The 21,253-nt window shown below is 45.8% G+C and overlaps 3 protein-coding genes across 6 annotated transcripts; 1 reads left to right on the top strand and 2 right to left on the bottom strand.

The window, feature by feature from the left end:
- Positions 1–1,661: 1,661 nt before the first annotated feature.
- On the bottom strand, positions 1,662–10,014 carry SHPK (sedoheptulokinase). Its single transcript, XM_066202190.1, has 7 exons — positions 9,608–10,014; positions 8,289–8,430; positions 5,878–6,049; positions 4,693–4,845; positions 3,478–3,653; positions 3,169–3,369; positions 1,662–2,317 (listed from the first exon to the last, which is right to left on the bottom strand). The coding sequence occupies exons 1-7, from the start codon at positions 9,827–9,829 to the stop codon at positions 1,923–1,925; spliced, it is 1,461 nt and encodes a 486-aa protein (XP_066058287.1). The 5' UTR covers positions 9,830–10,014; the 3' UTR covers positions 1,662–1,922.
- Positions 10,015–10,120: 106 nt separating this feature from the next.
- Positions 10,121–17,062, top strand: CTNS (cystinosin, lysosomal cystine transporter). Of its 4 annotated transcripts, none has more exons than XM_066202191.1 (11): positions 10,189–10,256; positions 10,685–10,758; positions 11,518–11,596; positions 12,160–12,244; positions 12,335–12,438; positions 13,308–13,439; positions 14,156–14,255; positions 14,350–14,469; positions 15,504–15,674; positions 15,888–16,005; positions 16,356–17,062. In XM_066202191.1, the coding sequence occupies exons 2-11, from the start codon at positions 10,695–10,697 to the stop codon at positions 16,484–16,486; spliced, it is 1,104 nt and encodes a 367-aa protein (XP_066058288.1). In that variant the 5' UTR covers positions 10,189–10,256; positions 10,685–10,694; the 3' UTR covers positions 16,487–17,062. The 4 variants fall into 4 exon arrangements, with proteins under 4 accessions (XP_066058291.1, XP_066058288.1, XP_066058289.1 ...); XM_066202192.1 differs by lacking the exon at positions 10,189–10,256 and adding an exon at positions 10,433–10,486; XM_066202193.1 differs by lacking the exon at positions 10,189–10,256 and adding an exon at positions 10,496–10,573.
- Positions 17,063–17,334: 272 nt separating this feature from the next.
- TAX1BP3 (Tax1 binding protein 3) lies at positions 17,335–21,162 on the bottom strand. The gene is made up of 4 exons (XM_066202195.1): positions 21,081–21,162; positions 19,501–19,620; positions 19,131–19,208; positions 17,335–18,902 (listed from the first exon to the last, which is right to left on the bottom strand). Exons 1-4 carry the CDS (start codon positions 21,117–21,119, stop codon positions 18,765–18,767), a joined length of 375 nt encoding a protein of 124 aa, XP_066058292.1. The 5' UTR covers positions 21,120–21,162; the 3' UTR covers positions 17,335–18,764.
- Between the last annotated feature and the right edge of the window lie 91 nt (positions 21,163–21,253).

Genomic DNA, 21,253 nt, shown 5'->3' with positions numbered 1-21,253 from the left:
CAGTAAACACCCACTGATCTACAGGAATTTGGTGCCAGATATTCCTCCTCCAAGGTGCCTGGACTGCAAAGCCCTCAGAGTTTGCTTCTCCACTTCATTTGTCTGCAAAATGTGATGATTTTTAGAACCAAGGGAAGTTCACTGGAAAAACAGAGAATAGAGCAATAAGATAATTAAGAACAATTCTGGAACCAGAAGCATCAGTGGCTTCTATTCCCAGAGGTTTAGCAAAGCTCTTTACAAGAATTGCAGTAAGTTGCTGTTGTTTTTCCCTCCCCTTTAATTGCATTTAGTAATGGATATTCTTCTCCAGATTTCCTCTTCGTAAATACACTCAACTTTGCAAAAAAAAAAACCTCAGCACTCAAACCACCAGACAGCAATCATTTCTGAGGGTCAGAGTTGCAATTCTTGAATTTCAATTCAATTTACAAAACTTTGTAAAATATGCCACAATCACCTTTCTGGACACCTTTCTTGGGTGGCTGATTTAAAGATAAATATTTTAAGCTGATTCAGAAGAGAGTTGAGGAAGAACCAGTAAGTCCTAAAGCCTTTTTATTGCTTCACGTTCCTCCTATGTTTTATTTAAATTTTATATATATATAACAGTCAGCCTCTAAATATTAATGTTATGAGGAAAAAAACCCAACTTATGTAACCCAGGATGGACCTAACACCCTCAGAAATTCAGAGCTGTGTCATACATTGCTAAATATATAATCTACAGAAGATCTTTCTGACAAAAACTAGTCTAGAGAAACAGCTTTTCCAGAGGCTGTTAGGCTGGGAGCAACCCCCCACTTCCTGAGATTTTGAGTAGAATATGAAATTATTCAGTGAAATTATCTGTCTTTTGTTTCGCAAAAGGTGGTTGTCTCTCTAGTCTTCCATGAATGTATAAAACCGTCCATGAATATATAAAAGAATTATATATCTGCCTATTTAATAGCAAACTAATTATACTCCTTGGATCTGTGGTACTCAGAGTAACAAGGCTGTTTATTAATGCATAAATATAGATTATCAATAGGCAGGTCCTCAACAGCATCCAAAATGCTGCAAAGGCTTTTGATGCAACAGCATCATCAGCTCTTTCCTGTTAGTCAATAAAAATGAAAGCAGACCTGCTGAAAAAAAAAAAAAATTATACTAGTTCAAGAGGGAAAACAACACATACCAAATTCAGACTTTTTCCAACACCTTTAGTCTACATTTTCTCTGTAACATGCCAACAGTTCCCTAAACATGGCATGGAATGGAAATGAAGCCATCTCTGTAATTAAGATCTCAGAACTCAGCACAGGTTTCTCACCATAAAAATGTCAGTCCTGATGTTGCTAATGAGCAAGAGAGGAATCCATGTCCATGTTGCAGTGGAAACATGTGCTTCCTAGGAATGAAACTGTATCCAGATAACATCAAACATCTTACTTGCTTCACAACTTCATTTGAGCAAAAGAAATGTACATGCAGACAGAAAAGTATAAATCTTTTAACATTAAAATAAAGACTAGGAGAAGAAAGAAATTCTAAGAGCATAACACAGGAGATAAAACTTGGAAATTTTAAGGGAGTGCAGAAATGCATCAGTCCAAGTTACAGCAGCTCACCTCTCCCAGTTCTTTCCAACATATTTCCTACCAGGAAAATGAGCCTCACAAAAAGTGTCTTTTTATGTAGAAAGTTAATGGATCTTTCCCAGTCACTCAGATAGATTTAATGTGATAATTACTTCTCATTTCACAAATGGCAATGACAGAGCAACACAATGTGCAGACCCAGGAGAAGCAGACATTAAATGCAGGGGTTTTGCCCCACTGTAATGAGCGAGAGTGCATGTGGAATAAAGTGAAAAAAAACCCATTGTAGAGTCAGGAAAAAACCAGAAGCTGCATCTCAGGCCATGCCAAAAAATGACTTTATTTACTATGGAACATCACCATAGCTGCCCCCACAGCAGCATCCACATCCTTCCCATAAACCACAGGGAAGGGCAAAATCCTCTCCACCTCCTGCCTCAGCACCTCGTTCCTGGCCAGGGCGCTGCCACTGCCCAGGATCCTCCTCACGCCCACGTCCTGCAGGTGCTGCACAGGTAACATGGAGCACAGGTTCTCCACCAGCCCACGGGACAGGGCTCTGGTGACATGGCCCAGGGACAGCTCTGAGGCACCAATGCTGCTCACTGATGCCAGCAGTTCAGGAAGGTGCCTCTCTCCAAATATGGTTGGCTGGACTGAGAGCTTGCTGTGCTTTTGGGCCAAGGCTGCTTGGATTATCCTTGGGTAGATGGCAGATTCCTGAAGCTGAAGTCCTGCAGATGGGAAATATTGTGTTACCAATAGGAAAGGGTCTGGTGTATCTCACATGTGGACACTTACAATGGACACTGATGCACCTGTTCAGCAAAATATTGGATCTCTTTTTCCGTGCCCCAAAGGTAATTATGTGTTCAAGATTATGAACCATAATTTTCCCATCTGACTGTATCCAGAATGTGCAATACCAGAAACCTTTTTCTGATTACAGCAACTGCCTTTCCTGACAGTAACAGCTACCTCTCCTTGCCTGTACTATGCTAAGTTTCACAAAACAGTATCTTTAAAAGGACTGACACCAGGGTTCAGCTTCAGTGGCTGGATTCCATGTGAATGCAACATTCACCTCGAGTACTTCCTGAAAGAACAATTTCAAATCTTATTTCCGTTGTGCAAAATCCAAGAGATTATTAAAAAACCTGTCAATGCCATGCTTAAAGCACTTAAAAGATATTCTATGAGTTTGAGTCTTAAAATCCATTAGAGTGCTGCAAAATAAGCACCAAAAGGACTCCTCTGGACTGCAGTCACACAAAATCAGAGGCTGTTGTCCTCAAATCTGCCAACCTTGCCTTCTGAAAATTAACTTGCACAAAATAATTCTGTCCTTGAAATAAAAGAAGGCCTAGAGGGAATATGAATGTGGAGTCCAAGCATGACTGTCCCAGCATGTTCAAAAGCTTTAGCAGGAAACTCCAGAGATCTGGGAAGCATGACCCAGGAATTACATCCTTGTTCCCTTTATGGCATGATGGAACAGCTCTAGGCTTGTTCCTCTGCCTCAGCTTCCTTTTACCTTGATGATCAACCTCAGTTTTGTGCTTCAGCTCTCCTTGGAATGACTTACCCAGCTCTTGTGCCCACTGTGCCACCATTGCCACAAATGTGGCAAGCACATTCCCTCCATTGAGTGATGCTGCCACTGCCAAGTAGTCACCATTGAAGTAGGGAAAATAAGTGACAGCTGAGGAAGGATCTGGTGCCTCTGGGGGCTGAAAACCCAGGGGCATTGAGATGGTCAGCTGAGCAGAGGTGCTGATATTAAGAACTAAAACACACACACACACAAAAGGAAAAAAAAAATTATCAGTGTTTTACTAAGCTACCCTGAAGGAGAACAATGAGAAAAACAAATTAGATACCAAAATGACCATACCTGCATCAGTCCTCTCAGTCAGACAGGAATAAACAGAGCACTGGAAATCTCCCAGAGCAATTCCCACTTTTGTTCCTTTGGGTATCCCATGCCATGCACAGGTTGTCCTGCCTGCAATGCTGCCAGGCTCTCCCACCTCTGGAAGCAAGTGGACAGGAAAGCCAGATTTTTTCAGTCTGGAAGCAGAACAACATCACTGGAATAAACCAGTTTAGGAATGTGTGGCATTACCACAAAAAACTCTTTGAAGTCACAGATGAACCTGGCCACACATGTGTGGCTGCTGGATTTATGGATGCTTTCACCTGTTTAGAAAGCTTTGTCTGGGACAGGGCCAGCATTCCAGTCCAGTGGGCTGGGTAAACCAGTCTGGAAGAATAAAGTTTTCCTTTCTATGCAATCTGAGCACCTGAGATTATACAGCACATGTTCAGCAAGTTTAACCCACTGATGTCATATGGACAAGCAGGTCCAGGGTGAAAGGACAATCACAAAACCAGCAAAAAGTGCAGCTAAGTATCAAAAAACTTCAGTTGTCATGCAATTAGTAGTTCACAACAAAATCATGAAGAGTTAGGTCCAGCAAACTCCTTACACAATCAGCTACAGGTGCTACAACACCACCACATTAGTAACAGTTCAGTCAGCAAAATGCAAATTTCTGTCACTCTTCCATACCTTGATGAGAAGATCTTTCACCTTGGAGTCCTGGCCTAACCTAAGCCCTGAAATATATAAGGCCTTAGCACTCAGCCCTGAAAGAGCAAATCATTAAAATAAATAAGTAAGTAAATGAACTGACTCCTTCTAATACTTCCTGCAGCTTAATAGATCTTAAGTATTACCACAAGTAAGTCTTAGAAGTTGTGAAGCTCAGCAGAAAGGACTAGAGAGTGGTAACTGTTTACCATGGCACAGGTAACACTGTAGCTGCACTTGTCCATCCCACCCCTCCAGAGAAAGGGAAAAAACAGCTTGGAATCACTAGTAAGTCTCTCAGCTCTGCTGCCTGTAGGTATTTTTAAAAATACTGGGCCAGATTTTATCAGATTTAAACAGAGCAAACTCCCAATAGCTCTTCAGTACAGACCACAATTGATTAGGAGTAACTTTCAATCCCTTTTTATGCGTAGCACATCAACAGGGCCCAAGGAGGTGATCACACTGCCTGACACAAGCAGCGCACAAACCCCACAGAATGGCCTTGGCACTTACATGTCAGTATTCCAGTTCTTGTTTCTGCAGTTAAAATATCCCCAGCTGGCAGCATTCTGGTCAGACATGAGTGGCTTCTTCAGGTCACACAACATGGCAACCACATAGTCCTGGATGGTGCCAGCTGCATCATAAGCCTTCAGAAAATCTGGACTTTTAAACAAGATGTTTGAAGAACGAAAAGGGAAAAAAAAAGGGGGTTTTGCTTTAAGGCAGTGAGAGAAGACAACTTTGTTATCTAAGCTGTAGCAATACTTATCTCCAACTTTAATGAATGGGCTGTCTATGTTCAAAAGCACAGCATTGAAAGAATTACCAGGAAAGCAGTAATTATTTGTGTGAAATAAACCAGCATTGTTGATCCTGCAGCATTACTGAAAAATAGGTAAATTCCCACTTGCTCTGGGATCCACAGATTATATGAATGGGAATGTACCAAATGTGAAGCAAAACAAAGCAGCTGGACTCATGATGTATGCAGCTCTAAAGATCACACCATGCTCCACATATCTCCTGGACACACAGTGGAAAATAAACAAGACCTAATAAATTTTTTCTCCATTTATTGAACCTGAACTCATTGCAGAGGAAGAGACTGGCTCAGAAAGATGAAACTGAAGAGCAAATCTTGCTGATGCCAAATCATAAGTGAAAAATTTTATATCCTCTGCAAACATGCCACAATGAAGCAGAGCATTTGTGTCACCTCATGAGGATCAGCCTCAGCGTCTGAGGAAGGAAGGAACTGAAACTAATTTAGAGACTCTGTTTCAGCATCTGGCAGCAACCAGACCATGCAACTCTTACTGTTTTAGGCATGTCTGTACTTTCCACGAAGCAGCACAAGGCAAAATGACAATGTTCAAACTGCATTAGCAGAGCTCCTCTGAGCAGTATTACAGACTAGAAATATTCTATGATACTTTAAAGCTTCTGTTTCTATATGCTCAAAAGCTTATCCTTTTATTAGAGATCTGTAGTATTTTACAAGGTCAGAGACTCTTGCATGCTTAATTGCACAGTTTATATTAAATATTGCCATTTTAAATATTCTTTGACTACTTAATTAAGATTATGATTACAGAGAACGCAGCCCCTCAGCCTGCAGCAGCACTAACGTGCCACAGGAATACTAATTGTCACATAAATTCAAGATGAGATCCAGCCCTTTGAGCAGCAATGTACCTGTTCTTTAAATACCAGAAGACTGTGGCACATCCAAATCCTGTGGCCAGGCTCACGTGTGACTGGGGCAGAGGGAGGGAAGTGAGGAAGGAGGGGCTGCAGCGGCCGTCCTGCCATGTCACCAGGTGACTGACCTTGTCTGGCTCAAAGGCACTCTCTGACCACCTGCAACCTGAAAACAAAACAGAATCCAAGAAATCCAGTGCTTCCCTTCAGCACAGCCTGCCTGGCATTCCTCATTTCTGCACACACCTGGTAATTTGTTAAACAGATCAGAAACAGAGACTGAATCAAATTAGACTCAGTTTTCAGCCCTGGATAACGTCATAATGCAAATCACCCTTTCTAACACAGAGAATGGTATCCAAAGCCTTCCTTCTCTAAGAGAGATATTAAAGACACAACTTAAATAACAGGTGAGCCTCAAAAAAACCCAACCACAGTCTGCTGTGTGGAGGTGAGGAGCTGGCATGGCAGCTTTCACATAAAAACCTCAGCTGGGATGCGCCTCATTGGAATGTTGCCTCAGCAATGAACAGCCCAAAGCTGCATCACCTGTGGAGCCAAAGCAACAAGAAATCTGGATCTGCGAGTATTGAGCAGTGGACTGCAAAGTACTAAAGAGTAAAACCCTCATGTACACACAGCAAAGCTTCACCAAAGGTAGGACAGGGTTTAATTCAGGGTTTAATTCAGTTTTGCCAGCCCAGCACGTTCCTTTTGAGCAGAGAGCACCACAGCTCTGAGGAAACCTTCACATTCTGTCAGGGAAGAGGAGGGGCTGGGCTCAAGCCCTGTTTGCCGGCACATTCCAGGGCACAGCTCTGACCTCTCCCAGGCTATCCCTGGACACAGGACAGGTCACTCACTCTGGAACTGAGGCAAACTCCTGGGTTTTGGCCAGGGAGCAGAGAGTCAAGAGAAGAGATTCAGCTTCCTGACTCACACAAATATGGCTAAAAACCGTGATTCTTGGGTTGGATACAGGCTTGGAAGTCACACTCACACAGTAAAAAGCAGCCCTGAAGGCTGGGAGGTGCCATGAGAAACATGCGAAATGAAACACATACTTTTTCTTGTTCCCTCAATTCCCTGTTCTATCAAATCTGTTTGAACTGAATTTCCAATTGGCTTGCTCTTCCAGTTTTAAATGGATTCTAAGAAATATTATTAGTCATAAATCTAACCCTAAAGGATGCCATTAAAATTTTTATTTGTGTCCCAGAGGTCCTGGATTCACTTAGTCCACTCAAAACAAATGAGAGCAAACACCCTCTTTCATTTGATGGAAATGAAACTAAAGTGGCATGTGGCTTTAGGACATAAAATATTTACCAATATGACATAAGAATCTGTGCCCATGAATACACAGGGCTTTGTTATGCAGCTCCTGGGACAGTTGGAAAGCAGCAACAGCTCCTTCAGTCCATCAGCCCTTGGACTTCTTCCTTTCTAATCATTTTTAGTATTTAATGTAAAATTGCAGCCAGTAATGAATAGTACAGTGCCTCTTGAAGCAATTAAGACCCTGACTGGTCAGAGGCAGTGACCAGCACTTTTGGGAAATCTGCTCTGTGGTTTACAATAAATCTTTACTTCATCTGCATAGCTCCTGTTATAATAAGACTTGTATAATTGTCCAGATGAGCACATTACAGGGTTAAATGAAAGAAGGCATGCACCTACACTCTGGAAGCCTTAGACTCCAGTAGGTTTATAAGGCATTAGCCAAGAAGATAATCCATGCCTGTCTCACAGGGCTGGCAATCCAAGGCCTGGATTCTTCAAATACCCTCACTATCACAAGGATTATCTGAGTATTTGCACAACCAAGCCCCACATGACTACCTCACTGCAGCTGATTTTGTTTCTGAGGTCTTGGCAAGCAGCTGAGCATCCCCAATCCTGACCACAGTCCTTTCTCAGCTCCCACTACTAAGAGAAGCAGAAGCAACAAAATGAACCCAACATGGCAGTCTATATATTACTTGCTGGGGGAAAAAAACCCCAGAGTTATTGAGATGCTGGACAGCAACTTGGTAAGGGTTTTATGAGGTGAATAAAATCCCCCTGCAAGTTATTCACATGATGCAGAAGTTCTTTCAAATGGCAGCAGACAGCACATGATGGAGAAACAATTAACAAGCCACAAATACGCTATTCCTCCTTCATGTTAATAATTGTGCTGACTCTGCAGGGATGTCATTAGGCTAAATCCTTTATCATTAACTATAATGAGCAGCTGAAATTTCAGGAAAAAAAGCAAAATTCCCATCAGAGATCTCCTGTTAATTCTGTTTTAGAGAAGACCAAAGTGGCGCAGCAGTTTAATCACAGAATCACTTCCCTGCTACAGTTTAATTTTCTGCATCACAATACTCTGAGCAGGAATGTTGAAAAATGAATGTTACCTTTATCACTTTTCCAAAACACAACCCCATGCATTTGTCCAGAAATACCAATGTGGGTGACTTGCTGAAGCTGCTGCTGAGGCAGAGCAGCAAGGCATTCATTCAATGCTCTTATGATTTTCTGGACATCCTGCTCCATTCCCTGCAACCACAAAACATTATCCTGAGCATGAAGCCATTAGGAGTCACTCTGTATTTATTAAACAAGGTTGCGTCAGTCAGAAGTGAAGGGCAGAATTCATTTAGTTCAATAGCGCTTATTAGAGGAATATTCACTGCTAAACTGTGAAAAGAGGAAATTGCAGAAAACCCCACAAACCCACAAAAATTAAAAATCAATACTAGCGAGTTGAGCCTCTTAAACTGAAGGCTAAATAATTTTTAATTTCCTAAATAACCACACTCAACCATAACTTTAAAAAAAATCCATGACCCCTGACTACAAGCTTTCATTAATTCACCTTGTCTACTGCTCTTCATTTTCCTCACAAAGAGAATTATCCATGTGTTCTGGCAGGTGTGCAGTCTCCCCTGCCTCTTCCTAAAGCTCCTCCCTGTTTATTCACTGATGATTTTGATGATGCTGATATTCCATTTCTGGATATTCTATTCCTAGAACCACCCAGCAAACTGACCCAACTGTTTCCCAGGAGAAGCTTGCACACTTTCAAAGGCTCAGGTTACTTTCTGACAGACCAGCATGAAGATTACAAAACTATTGCAACAGAGTCAACAAATAAATGTGAACTTTGTGCAGAAGTACTTTTGAGGCTGCATAAATTGGCAGGAGGAGGGTTGGCCTGTTTGGTATCCTTGGTATCAGAAACGGTGCACACTTTTTATGATTCTGATTAATCTTTATTTTCTTTTTTAGATTGACCAACACAATGGATGTAAAGATCTTTAACAGGAGTACTTGCTCCTGGTTATTTCCACAGGGAGTTTCCAGTTATGATTCCACCTTACACTGAAGTGCAAAATAAAATACCCTTCCAGCTGGCAAGTGGTTGCTATTTCCTGACTGCGAGTGTCAAAGGTAAGGTAGTGCCTCATGGGAGAATAGTTTTAGTGTGTCTTAGGCAATTTTTCAAAACCTGGGTCCTTCTTAAGTCGAGCAGCTCTGCCTGACTTCCCTGAACGGTGAGCAGGGGGTGTTTTAATCCTACCTCTTTTGATATCCAGACCACATGCTGACAACCTAGGCACAAAAACAATCCAGGAAAGCCACTGGACTCTGTCCAGTGTACCAAACAACCCAGCCACTGCAAGGCAAGGCCGGTGTCCTGCCATTTCCCTCAGCACTCCCTGCCAGCCCTTACCTGCGGTGCAGCTCCCAGGCTATCGCTGTGTGCCTGCGTCTCTCTGGAGCAGCTCTGTGCCAGCGCCAGCCCTCGCTCTGTCCCTGTCACCAGCGCTGCCTTCACCGACGTCGTGCCCAGGTCAATGCCCAGCACACAGGTGGGCCCAGGCCCGCCCGCCGCGGCCATGAGGGGATGGCTGTCACCTTGTCCAGCACGGGCAGGCGGACCGACACCCACCATGCTGAGCCCCACACGGCTCCCGGTGCCGCCCGAGCCCCACACGGCTCCCGGTGCCGCAGCGCCGGCTCCCAAAGCAGGGCAGGAGCGCGACCTGAACTTCGCCCTCAGGCTGAAGGTGCCTCCCTGCCCTCAGCGCTCCCCGGCCACTACCCCTCCACTGTGACAATGACAAACCGCGCCTTGCCCAGCTGACCCCCGCAGCTTTAAACCACGCTTTGAATCAAACCCAAACCACCACGGCGGCGAGCCCGCCCTGTTCCTCCGCTCACAACTCTGCCCCCCTCACGGACTCCCTCCGCCACACCCAAGATGGCCCCCGGGGGCGGCCGCAGCGACGCGGTGGGCGCTGGGCGGGGAGTCCACGGGCCATCGCCTCACGTGAGAGCTGAAAAGGGAAGAACGGGGACGGCGCCGGGCGCTGAAGGAGGTGTGTTCCCTCCCGCTCCCCAGTACCGCCGCCTCTGCAGCGGTGTATTCCGAAGCACCGGGTACCCCGCTCCTCCGGGGTTCCTGAGAGGAAAGCTGCAGGACTACAAGTCCCAGAGTGCACCGCGGCGCGCCGCCAGCGGCGAGGGTCTGGCGGGGGCGCGGGGGCTGCCGAGATTTGTAGTCCCGCGCGCTGGGGTGGGGCGGGTCCGTCACCGGAGCAGCGCTGAGGTAAAGATGTGGCCGGGGCGGCCGGGCCGGCAGCGGGACGGGGAAATCGGTGCCCTCCGAGGGGTGCTGAGGGTCCCTCGGCCGGAGGTGGAGGCCGTGGTGCTGCGCAGGGAGCTGTTTGCCGCGGCTCCCAGCGGAGGGGATGGGCTGTGTGGGCGTGTGGGTGCTGAGGAAAGCGTCTCCCTGCTTTTTCTGCAGCTTTTCCACCATGAGGACGCGATACCTGCTCCCCGCTCTGCTGAGCCTCTCGCTGGCGCTGCTGGGGCCTGGCGGTGAGTGTTTGGTCAGCCCAGCTTGGACTCACAGGGCTCCACACCAGTAAGAGATGGAAAAGGGCAGCTCTTTAGTTGTCCCATTGCATCTCTCCAGGGTTACCTGTGCCACGTTTCCCGTCAGCTCTTCTCTCGCACGTTACCTCGGCTTCTTGTGCTCCTACACTGTACTGAGGCACTGGTTGTGCACCTCATGCTCCAAAATCACTTCTGCAGATTAAAGAGTGCCTGGGGAGCTCCTCTGCACTTGGCTTCTTACGAACGCTGTGTAATAGGGGGCAGCAGAAAAAAAAGTGTCCAGGCCAGCCTGTGCAACCTGTATCCCTCTCTGTTCCTATAAATGTACATTCTCTTTGACATCTGGGTACTTGGCTTTGTGGTCCAATAAACAATTTTGTATTTAATTTGGGGCGTTGATGATTCCTAGGTCACCGGAATCACATCAAGAACCAGTGTGGGTTTGCAGTACCGTATAACCTTCCCTTGGCATGAACTTTTGTTGCACATCAAGCATTTAAATTACTTCCTTGCCACATGTTCAAGTGACAGTTATTTACTTCTCTTTTTAAGTTGCTTGATGGCCTTGAAATGAGATGTACTCCCCCTTTGCTTTTTATCATGTGTACTTGTCTGATTGATCTGATACTGCAGAGACCAATGGGTAAAATGTCTATGGCACAAAAAAGAAACAGGTTGTTCCTCTGAAGTAGCTGTTCATAGTAATTGAGATTTATGTGGGTGTTTTTTCACCCCCCCCAGATGGAGCCATTGTGTTGACAGTCCCTGAAGTGGTTTCTTTAGAAAGTGGAAGTTCAACAAACGTCACTATCTCTCTGAGGTAAAATCATGATTGCAGCTTTACTTTCCCTTTGGAACATGGGCCGTCCTGCATACATGAATTTACAGTTCCTCCCTTTCTAAAAATTGATGCTTAAGAGAAACTTGCATTTCCTAGAAGGGTTACATCCTGAAAAAATGCTCAGTGGAGTTCTTTAGGAGAGATGCCCAGAAAAGGTGTCACTTGGAAAGGTTTTATTTCTTTTGTCTTTCTGCTGTAATTTCTGTCCTTCATCACCCCAAATACACATGGGGCTTGTTTCTGCCCTGTTTCAGCAAAGGATAATGAGCACAAAGACAGGATAGGATAGAACAGGATCCTTTGGTGACTTTGCCACTTACGTGGAGAAGAGGGAGGTACAATGTGACCATACAACCATCACTGGATCCTAGGAGAACCAGTGCAATACTCACTCACTTCGGTGCTGGTTCCTCAGAGTATGAGGCAGGTTCTGTTGTGTGTGGGCTGCTCAGATCTGAGAGGATTGAACCGATGCTCCCTGCAGCCCTAAAGCAACCTCTGAACTCAGGCACCAGCTTAACTTGTTTTTTCTGCCTTCTCAGGGCTCCACTAAATGAGACACTGGTGATAACTCTTAACATTACACACTCCTCAAAGCACAGCACCATTGTTGAACTTCCTGATGAGGTAAGTGGCAGAACAGACTTGTAACTTTATGCAAAAAGCTCCTGCTATTGTGGTGCAACTCTTCTTTCTTCCCTCTGCTCTGCCTTGCAGGTACAGTTCCCTGCAGGTCACACTAAAGCAGACTTCCAAGTGAAAGCAGATGATGTGGGACAAGTAACAGTTTACCTTTATGCCAATAATTCCAACTTAACTGGGTGAGAAACTTGGATTTTTTTTTGTTCTACTTGCTATCCTGTAGCTTCCCAAAAGTTGGGGTAACTACTCCTAGGAGTTAAATGGGACAGGGGTGGGATGCAGTTAAGATGTGCTAACCCTGCAGCAAATCCCCAGGTATTCAGATAAATAAAGGGCACAGAAGCAGAGTGGTGTCTTAGATTTAATTACAAGCTGACTGAGTTCTCATGGCTCCTTAGTCTGGTTTTAATAGTTCCTCCCCAAAGTATGAAGATTACATGTCAGCTTCTCTGATCTGGGAAGCATTTGGCTGTCAGTGTCCAGAGGGGTACTGTTCTTCCTGTGCAGGATTTGTTCTGGAGTCCTTGGGGTGCGTCAGTTAGGGGAGCCCTCTGCCCACAGATGCCAGTTCTCCCTCCTAGGAGAAGCCTAGCCAGATGGAGAAAGCTGGATTGTATTTGCTTATGGCCCAGATGTTACTGAGCAACAGGATACTCCTGTTTTACTTCCTTGTTTTGCTTCTGCTTTTGAGACTCGAGGCAAAGGCAGAGGTGAGCACGTGGGACATTCACAGGGCAGCACAATCATGAGGAGTGCAACTCTGCTCTTGCCTAACATACCCTGTGCTGAGAGAGTGGAAACCACAGGTACAAAGTGACCTTTGGGAATATTCCCATGGTCAAAGGACAGAAAGGAAAGACTCAGGAGTGGGAGGTGTCCCAAACATAACAAGGTCACAGATGAAAAGGGGAGCAACTCGGCTGAACCCAAGCGAATCTTTACTGTCTTGTCTCAACACCTGGACTGTATTTCCTCTCTCAGAGCAGAACAAGGTAAAATCTCCTGAAAAAAGCATGAATTAACTGACTCTTTCTGCATTAACCGTCAGGCCTAGGATTCAATTTCAAGTGATTCACAGCATCATAGTGAGGTATGCTGATGAGGTGATTGGCTGGATCTATTTCGTTGCCTGGTCCATCTCCTTTTATCCTCAACTCTTTGAGAACTGGCGACGGAAAAGGTAAAGAGATGTGTTTGCAAGTCACTAAAGCACTTCTGCAAATCATGTTCATAGCTTCAGTTACATCCCTCTTGGTTATTGGGAATTATCCGTGGAAAGATGGGGAAAAGGCAAAGGTAGGGTCTGAATAACTGCAGGTTAGAGGGAAACCAAGTGCATCCTACAAACACCTGATCCTAAGATTTGGCATCCAGTATGAATTTGTGATAGAGGGGACTTCCCCGTTCCTTTTGGTGCCATGTTGTAAATCATCTGGCTGAGCCAGATGATTTCTAACCCTGTGATTTCAAAGATTACCAGCCTTGAGAGCTGTTTCTCAGACACCTCCTTGTAGTGTCATCATTAGGCCAGTTCCCTTTGAGCTGAGTGACTTGAAGTAGGAACATTATCATGTATGAAAATGAAACTGTTTGATCTGGCAATGATGCACTTGTACTTTGTGGATTGAGGCTGGAAGGGCTTTATCAGACAGGCTGAGCTCATGGAGGGGTGCAGTTAAAGAGCAGAGACACAGATTGATCCATGAGAGCTCTTATTTCACCCAGCTTCCTGATAAACTCACAGCATTGTGTGGTCACGATGCCTGAAGCTTTTGCTTACAGCAGAAACTGCTGATAAATGATTATATTTCAGGGTCAGTTTGTCCCTGGAACTGCCTGTAACTCTCTAATGCATGTTTCTTTTTTTTCTTTTTTTTTGTTTTTCTCCTTCTCTAGTGTTGTTGGACTAAGCTTTGACTTTATAGCATTAAACCTTACTGGCTTTATAGCATACAGTGTGTTTAATGTTGGGCTCTTCTGGATTCCCTTGATTAAGGTGAGCAGGATTCTCTCTTAATACGTGCTGGGGGGTGGGTGTGTGCAGAAGGGAGTTAAAACACGTGGCTGGTTTTGCTTTCTCTTACCTTTAGGAGGAATTCCTGGTCAGTTATCCCAGCGGGGTGAACCCTGTGGCCATCAATGATGTTTTCTTCAGTCTCCACGCAGTAGCCCTGACTCTCCTCACCATCATCCAGTGCTGCATCTACGAGGTGGGTGTGTGTGCTGGGCTCACCTGTGGGCTCTGCCAGAGCTCCCTCTGCCGGGCGCCTCCCCGCTCCTTTTGGGCTCCAAAATCCCAAATTTCCTGCACTTCCACTTTCCAGGAGCCAGGCTTCACAGTCCCGCTGCCTTCAGCTTTCCTGAGCTAGCAGCACCTCCACTAGCCTTATCTGCTTCAGCTTCATGGATGTTCCGAGCTTATAAGTAAACTCCGTAGGGACTCGAAATAACTGAGGCAAACGGCCAAGTTCATAAAGTTCCCAAACAGATCTCTAGCCAACACATAGATTACAGCTCTTCACAGCACAAATGCTTTGCTGGTTTCTTGGAGCACTCTTCAAGCTATGATAGGACTTTAGATATTCCCTGCAATTCAAACACAGGGTTTTTTCAACTTCTTTCCTAAAACAGCTGTAAATGGCCTTTCAGAATTCACACCTTTTCAAGTGAGACTGAGTGTTGCAGTCAAGTGGTTCTTACTTAATCCCGTTGATTGTGCCAGTCAGGTGGTTCTTTGTTTAATTTTCATTGTAAAAGCCTCTCATCTGACCAGGCCGATTTTTTTCTACATGGGAACTGTTTCTCTTTTGGGGTTCTTCCTTTGGTCATGCTAAGCCTAAAACTGTAACAGCCCATCTGTCATCATTGCCAGGTACTACAGACTTTTCTGAAGAATTAGAAAGCAACCATAAATCTTTTACCATAAGGGTATTATCAGCCTTTTGCACATCCAGGAATTCTTGATCTCATCAGATTGAATTTTGGAGATTTGTTACAGATTGTGCACCATAAATACTCAGGAATACTGTTCCCCCTTGCTCAGGGACAGCAGTGTTTTAAATTATTGATATGAATATTGCTCATCAGCTCTTGCAAACCTCCAGCTGGTTGCTTAATTTAACTCCTGTGGTACCAGCCTGACTGGTAAAACAGGTTTGGACTGTAGTGTTGCAGGGTCCGGAGCAAACTGGATCTTTGTGTCTGGGGTTGTGTGACCCGGCCAATATCTGTATTTGTGTTTCAGAGAGCAGGCCAGAAAGTATCTAAAGTTGTTGTTGGACTCCTGGCACTTGCATGGATTTTCACCTTCACAACGCTGTTCCTGGCTGCAGCTGAGGAGATGACATGGCTGCAGTTCTTGTTCTGCTTCTCCTACATTAAGTTAGCAGTCACACTGATCAAATACTTCCCACAGGTAAATCTGAAATATTCTGCTTGCATTCCATATCCGTGCCACCCTAACCCTGCAGTGTGTACTCTTGAAAGTCTGAAGAGGCTGAACCACCAATGATTATTTATTAGTAGTGACAAACCAGTAGAATTGTACTGAAAGCTGCTTGAAAACCAATCCCAAATACTTGTGTATGACACTGACTGACTTCTTGTCACACTCTTGTCACACTCCCAGGCCTACATGAATTTCCGTCGGAAGAGTACTGAGGGATGGAGTATTGGAAATGTGTTACTGGACTTCACTGGTGGAAGCTTCAGCCTTCTCCAGATGTTTTTGCAGTCATACAACAATGGTGAGCCTGGAGCTGAGGTGCTGGAGCCTGTCTTCATGGGGTGGGAGGTCCCACTACAAAGCAGATATAAATCAGTGTGTTATCTCAGAAGAATGGTGTTTGTGCTGTGTTTGTTGTGGGGAGTTCTTATAGAAAGGATAAAGAATCTGTTCATATTCCCTCAAGATATAAAATGAAGTAGCCATCCTGAAGAAACCACAGGAACAGTTATTAAGTAGCTTGGCATAAGATGTGCACTGCAGTCAGGTGCATCTGAGCAGTCCAGGTAATAGACAGGAACTTCTCTAAAGTGTATTAGGACAAGACTACACTTGAGGGATCAGACTTAACTCCAGTTTTGTTTTTGACAGATGAGTGGAGGTTAATCTTTGGAGATCCAACCAAGTTTGGCCTGGGTGTTTTCTCCATCATCTTTGATATTGTTTTCATGGCCCAGCACTACTGCCTGTACAGGAGACGAGGGTATGAACCTTGTGAATAACAAACACCACTTGTGGAGACTAAAACTTTAAACTGAACTTGTCCCTACCCTGTCTGAGGGCTTTCAAGATTCTTGCTGCCACTGACCAGAAGAACTGATTCTGATCTCTGTCTGTGACTTGATCCTCTCTGGGCTGGAACACAAACTGTTGCCTTTCCAAGCACTGACTGCCGGATGCCTTAAGGACAGCAAGCTCTCAGCTGCACGTGGGACACTCGTGCCTGTTGAAGCTGCACACACAGCTCAGTGAGAGCTGTCCAAGCAACACATGGCTCTTTTTTCACCAACCACAGGGAAGAGAAAGACCAGACGGTGTCTTTGTGATTGGGGGTGAAGCACAAAGAGCAGAATTCTGTCTTCCAAAAATCTGAGATCATGTTTAAGCAACTACTTCATGTCTTTAAGTAATGACTGAAGACTGTCTGTGGATCCAAATGCTGCTGCTGACCTTTCCCAGACAGCTCACAGTCCACCACCACTCAGGCTGGCCACGGTGGTACATTATAATAATGAGGTTGGTAATAAATGCACAAATATTACAATTTGTACTCTTTAATAAAAAAATCCTAACAGAAACTGTATTCTTATTTCACTGAAAGCTCTTTCAGAGGTGCTAAGTAATTAGAAGGGAATCTGTGCATTTATACTTGAATGCTTAAAAATCTAACGTGTCTTTTCAGGTGTCAACCTAAGGAAAACTAGATCCCAGGGGAGGTTTGACAGTTCCCCACCAGTGAAAGCAGACCTTACTGACCTCAGTAATTCCACAATCTACTCTTGAGCCAAAAAAATGTCTCAGCTGGAGGCACCCAAGTGATGTGGCACTCTTAAATACAAGAAGAAACAGCTCAGGAAAACCAACTTTATTTTATTGTGTGTAAAATCAAGTGGAAAAAAAGCAGTACAAATAGCAGTGTATCTTTATAGTAACAAAAATAACTCCAACTTGAAAGACTTAAAATTTACTACTGAATTCTTAAGTTACAAAACTCCAAAGCAGGATTGTAGTAATTCCAGAGATATAAAATTGGTAAGTAGGCATCTGCTGGTGTGCACGGAACAATCTGAGATGCATCAATCACATGTACATGGCACAGCAGTAAGGTACTGAATAAATTAGTCTGCCACCTCCTCATGCTCTATTTACAACAGCTTACCTCAAGGCTGCTTAAGGAAACTATAGATATGTCTAGATAACTGAAGAGGATTAAAAACTCCAGGTTTTGGATAATTGTAAAGCTAGCTGGCTAACAAACCACAGGATCCTAGATCATGGGCTTAGGGTTGCAGCAAGAATCCTCAGTCCTGTGGCAAGTTGATTTAAACCACTTAGTGTCCTACTAGAAGTTTAAATTTGGTCAAGAGGCACTTCTGAAAATTACTGGCATATCCATCTCTCCCATCCAATAAAACATCGATTTAAAGCAAAGTCTTCTAAAAGACAAACCAAAATCCCTCCCCTTTCAAGTCTAATAGAAGTGGAATGAAGAACTGAAAACTCTATAGCTACGAGCAGCATTTCTGATAAGTTCGGAACATTGTTTTGTTTCCTGCTCCAAATTCCATTATATTAAACTCACCTGATGGTACAAATTGGGAACAAGGAGAATTCAGGTTTTACCCTGCCTGTGAGGTTGAACTGTAGTGTCCATGAAGTTATAATGTACTTCACAGGCACTGATCTAACATTTGTGTTACTCAGTTGTTTCTTGCCTAAAGAGGCTGCTTTGTTCAGGGAATCTTTGCAGGAAACTGTAATGCCCCAAACTCTGTATCTTGCACACAGTGAAGGATTAGTACAGTGCTCCTCCCCACAGCACTATGCACTCTTAACTCTGGAATTTGAATTTGGTAGCAGGGAGGACAGGACAGCTTCCCTTCTAAAAGCTTAGGCACAGCAAACCCTTTGGTCTCCCATAGCAGAAAACCACATCTCCTCCTAAAACAGGAGGTTTTTGTGCTACAGAAGAATCCTGTCCAAGTTAAGGCTTTTCCAGTTGCTCTTAGATAACTCGGGTCTGTCCTGTCCTGAAAGCCATGACTACACAAGTCTTGCCATGTACCTGCAGGGCAGACTTTAGAGAAGCACTCTGCTGAGGGGAATATTGTTTTACTACTGCCAGTTACACCAGAAGAAGTTAAAATAAAAAAGTAGTGTTTACCACAGGTAGGAACATGCACTCCTTCCAGACAACCTGTTCCAGTCTAATATTTGCTTCTTTCTTTGATACCAGTCTATACATCTCCCTCCCCACCCCGTCCCCAGCTGGATGATGGATTAGGACATCATGGATTGCTGCACAGCCTTCTGCAGGGACTGCCTGGTCACCAGCAGCCGTACCACCTCCTCGTTCCTTTTGGTCAGCCTCTTCCTGGCCTGGTCATGGGTCACCATTGTCATATCCCAGCCATTCACCTGGGGGAAAAAAAAAAATAACATAAAATGAGGCAGGTGCAGGGATTCACAGGTGTCCTGTAACTGTTCTATCATAACCACATAGTGGATATGGTTATGCCACAGTTCAGTTTATTTATAAACCCCAAACTGTCCTGGGAAGTACCCAGAAGATTATTTTCCCCAGTAGATGCTTCTCTGCACTGTGCAGCTGGTACTTCATCAGTACTGTCTTATCTTGGTGCTTACCTGCATGATCTTATCTCCAATCTGGAGTCCTGCAACTTCTGCTGGGCCTCCCTCTGTCACCCTTGTTACATAGATACCCTGGAGGGGGGGGGAAAAAAAAAAAAAGTGTTCGTCTACTAAATACGGGAGGATTCAGTACTCAAGGGCTATTTGACTGACAACACTAAAAAACTCTGTAGGGGTTCATGAGATTTTAGTTAAAAACAGGCTTGTGCAATGTTGGAAAATAGAAAAAGCGGAGGAGTCACTTGAATAACGTCAGCCTGCAAGTGATAATGGGGCAACAGAGTAGCTGTGGGGGAGGACAGATGATGATTTGGGTATCTCAGCCTTTGGGAGAGGGAGTTGCTACAGAAAAATATTATCTGACCTTGTCCGTCTTGTCTTCAGAGAAAGGATTCTGAGTAGGGTCCTGATCAATGCCACCCCCAATGCTGAATCCCAGAATCAAATTGTCACCTTGACGAAGCTTATGTATTTCAATTCTTTGCTGGAAAGAGAAAGAGATCAAATAGCTAAGTACTGTGACGAAAGTGGAAGAAATTTCAAGTGCATTTCAGACACAGATACTTCAGATACAGTTAGACTGTCTTTCACAGAGCCCAGCACCTCAGTTACTAAGACCTTTCCTGCCTGCCTGGGAATAGAAGGGAATAACAATAAAACCAGAGCAGGTCTCTTTAAACATGACTCATGCCTTGATAACCAGCAGTCATGACCAGCCTCATCTTGCTCGTTAGCCACATGCCTTATGTTCCTGCTAGTCCTATCAGCAGGAATAACAACCTATTATTAGGATGGTTCTTTTTCAGGATAACTTTTGTAACCCGGGGCAGGCTCCTCACCGCCCCATGCACAAAGGCATCTGACCAGCTTTGTGCATTATGTCAGCATTGTAGAAATGCCAGCTGGTGCAATTCCTGAGCCAGGGTGAAAAGTCACAGTCTTTACAGACACAATAACCTCTCAAAAGGTGCTTCAACCCTATCTAATGGAAGATGTTCCTGCTCATTGCAGGGGGGTGGATAAGTGACCTTCATGAGTGCCTTCCAACCCAAACATTCTGTGATTCTCCTCTCACAGCCCTGTCACACAAACCCTGAACTTCCCCACTAAATTCCAAACTCAATGGGCACAGCATCTGTGTCCTCAAGCTGGGGCCACACACCCAAGCACAACGCCAGTTACCATTCCAGCCAGGGGAAAGCACAGAATCCCTCACTTGGACTGGGTGATAATTACAGCCATTATCTCACTTTTAAAGCTGTGCTTCCTAAACCCCACCCAGACAAGCAGGTGCTTAGCCTGCCCCCGCCTTCGCAGAGAGGGCACCGCACCGAGCTCGGCCTCGGCTACCGCAAGGTCCCGGTACCGGGAGAACGCGAGTCTCGGCGGGATTCGCTCCCTCTTTTCTCAAGCAACACCCGAGCAGCCCCGGCCAGGGCTCGGTCCCTCCGCCCGCCGGAATTTCCCCTCTGCTCTCCCTCCCAGTATCGCGGACGGAGAATCTGACAGCCCCCGCGGCGGGGAACGGCCGCCGGGGCGGTAACCGGGGCCGGCGGCGCTGCGGACTGAGCGGCCGCGCCCTTGGCCCTCCGACAGCCCGCAGGGCGCTGCCGGGCGGTACCGGCACCTGTGTCCCCGTCCCTGTCCCTCACCCTCCGCCCGCTCCTTCCACGCACGCCGGGGCGGCACCTCCGCCGGCTGACAGCACCGCCGGCATCCCCCTCTTCATCCCGGCCAGCAGCGCCCGGCACGGTATCCCCCGAATAGCGGCGACCGGCCGGCCCGCTAAGGAACGCCATGCCCACCCCTCCCGTCCCCGCTCATCACCACGGCGGTGCCCGGCTGGCCCGGTACGACTGACACGGCCCTGTCAGCCCCGTCCCGCTCTGCAGACCGCGTTTCGTCCCGTCCCGTCCCGTCCCGTCCCGTCCCGTCCCCGCTCACCACCACGGCGGTGACGGGCTGCCCCGGTACGAACGCCATGTCCGCGCCGCCGCCGCCGCCCGAACAAAAGCGCCTCTCCCGGCCCCGCCCCAATCTCCCCGCCAGCCAATCCGGCCCCGCCCCCTCGTTCCCCATCAGCCAATCCGGAGCCGCCCCGCCCGCGCGGCAGCGTC

This window comes from Chamaea fasciata, unplaced genomic scaffold (assembly GCF_029207755.1).
Source record: "Chamaea fasciata isolate MVZ Bird 193981 ecotype frontalis unplaced genomic scaffold, bChaFas1.0.hap1 SCAF_21, whole genome shotgun sequence".
NCBI classification, from domain to species: domain Eukaryota; kingdom Metazoa; phylum Chordata; class Aves; order Passeriformes; family Sylviidae; genus Chamaea; species Chamaea fasciata.
The sequence above is the reverse complement of the archived record's forward strand: the minus strand, read 5'-3'. Positions and strand labels throughout refer to the sequence as shown.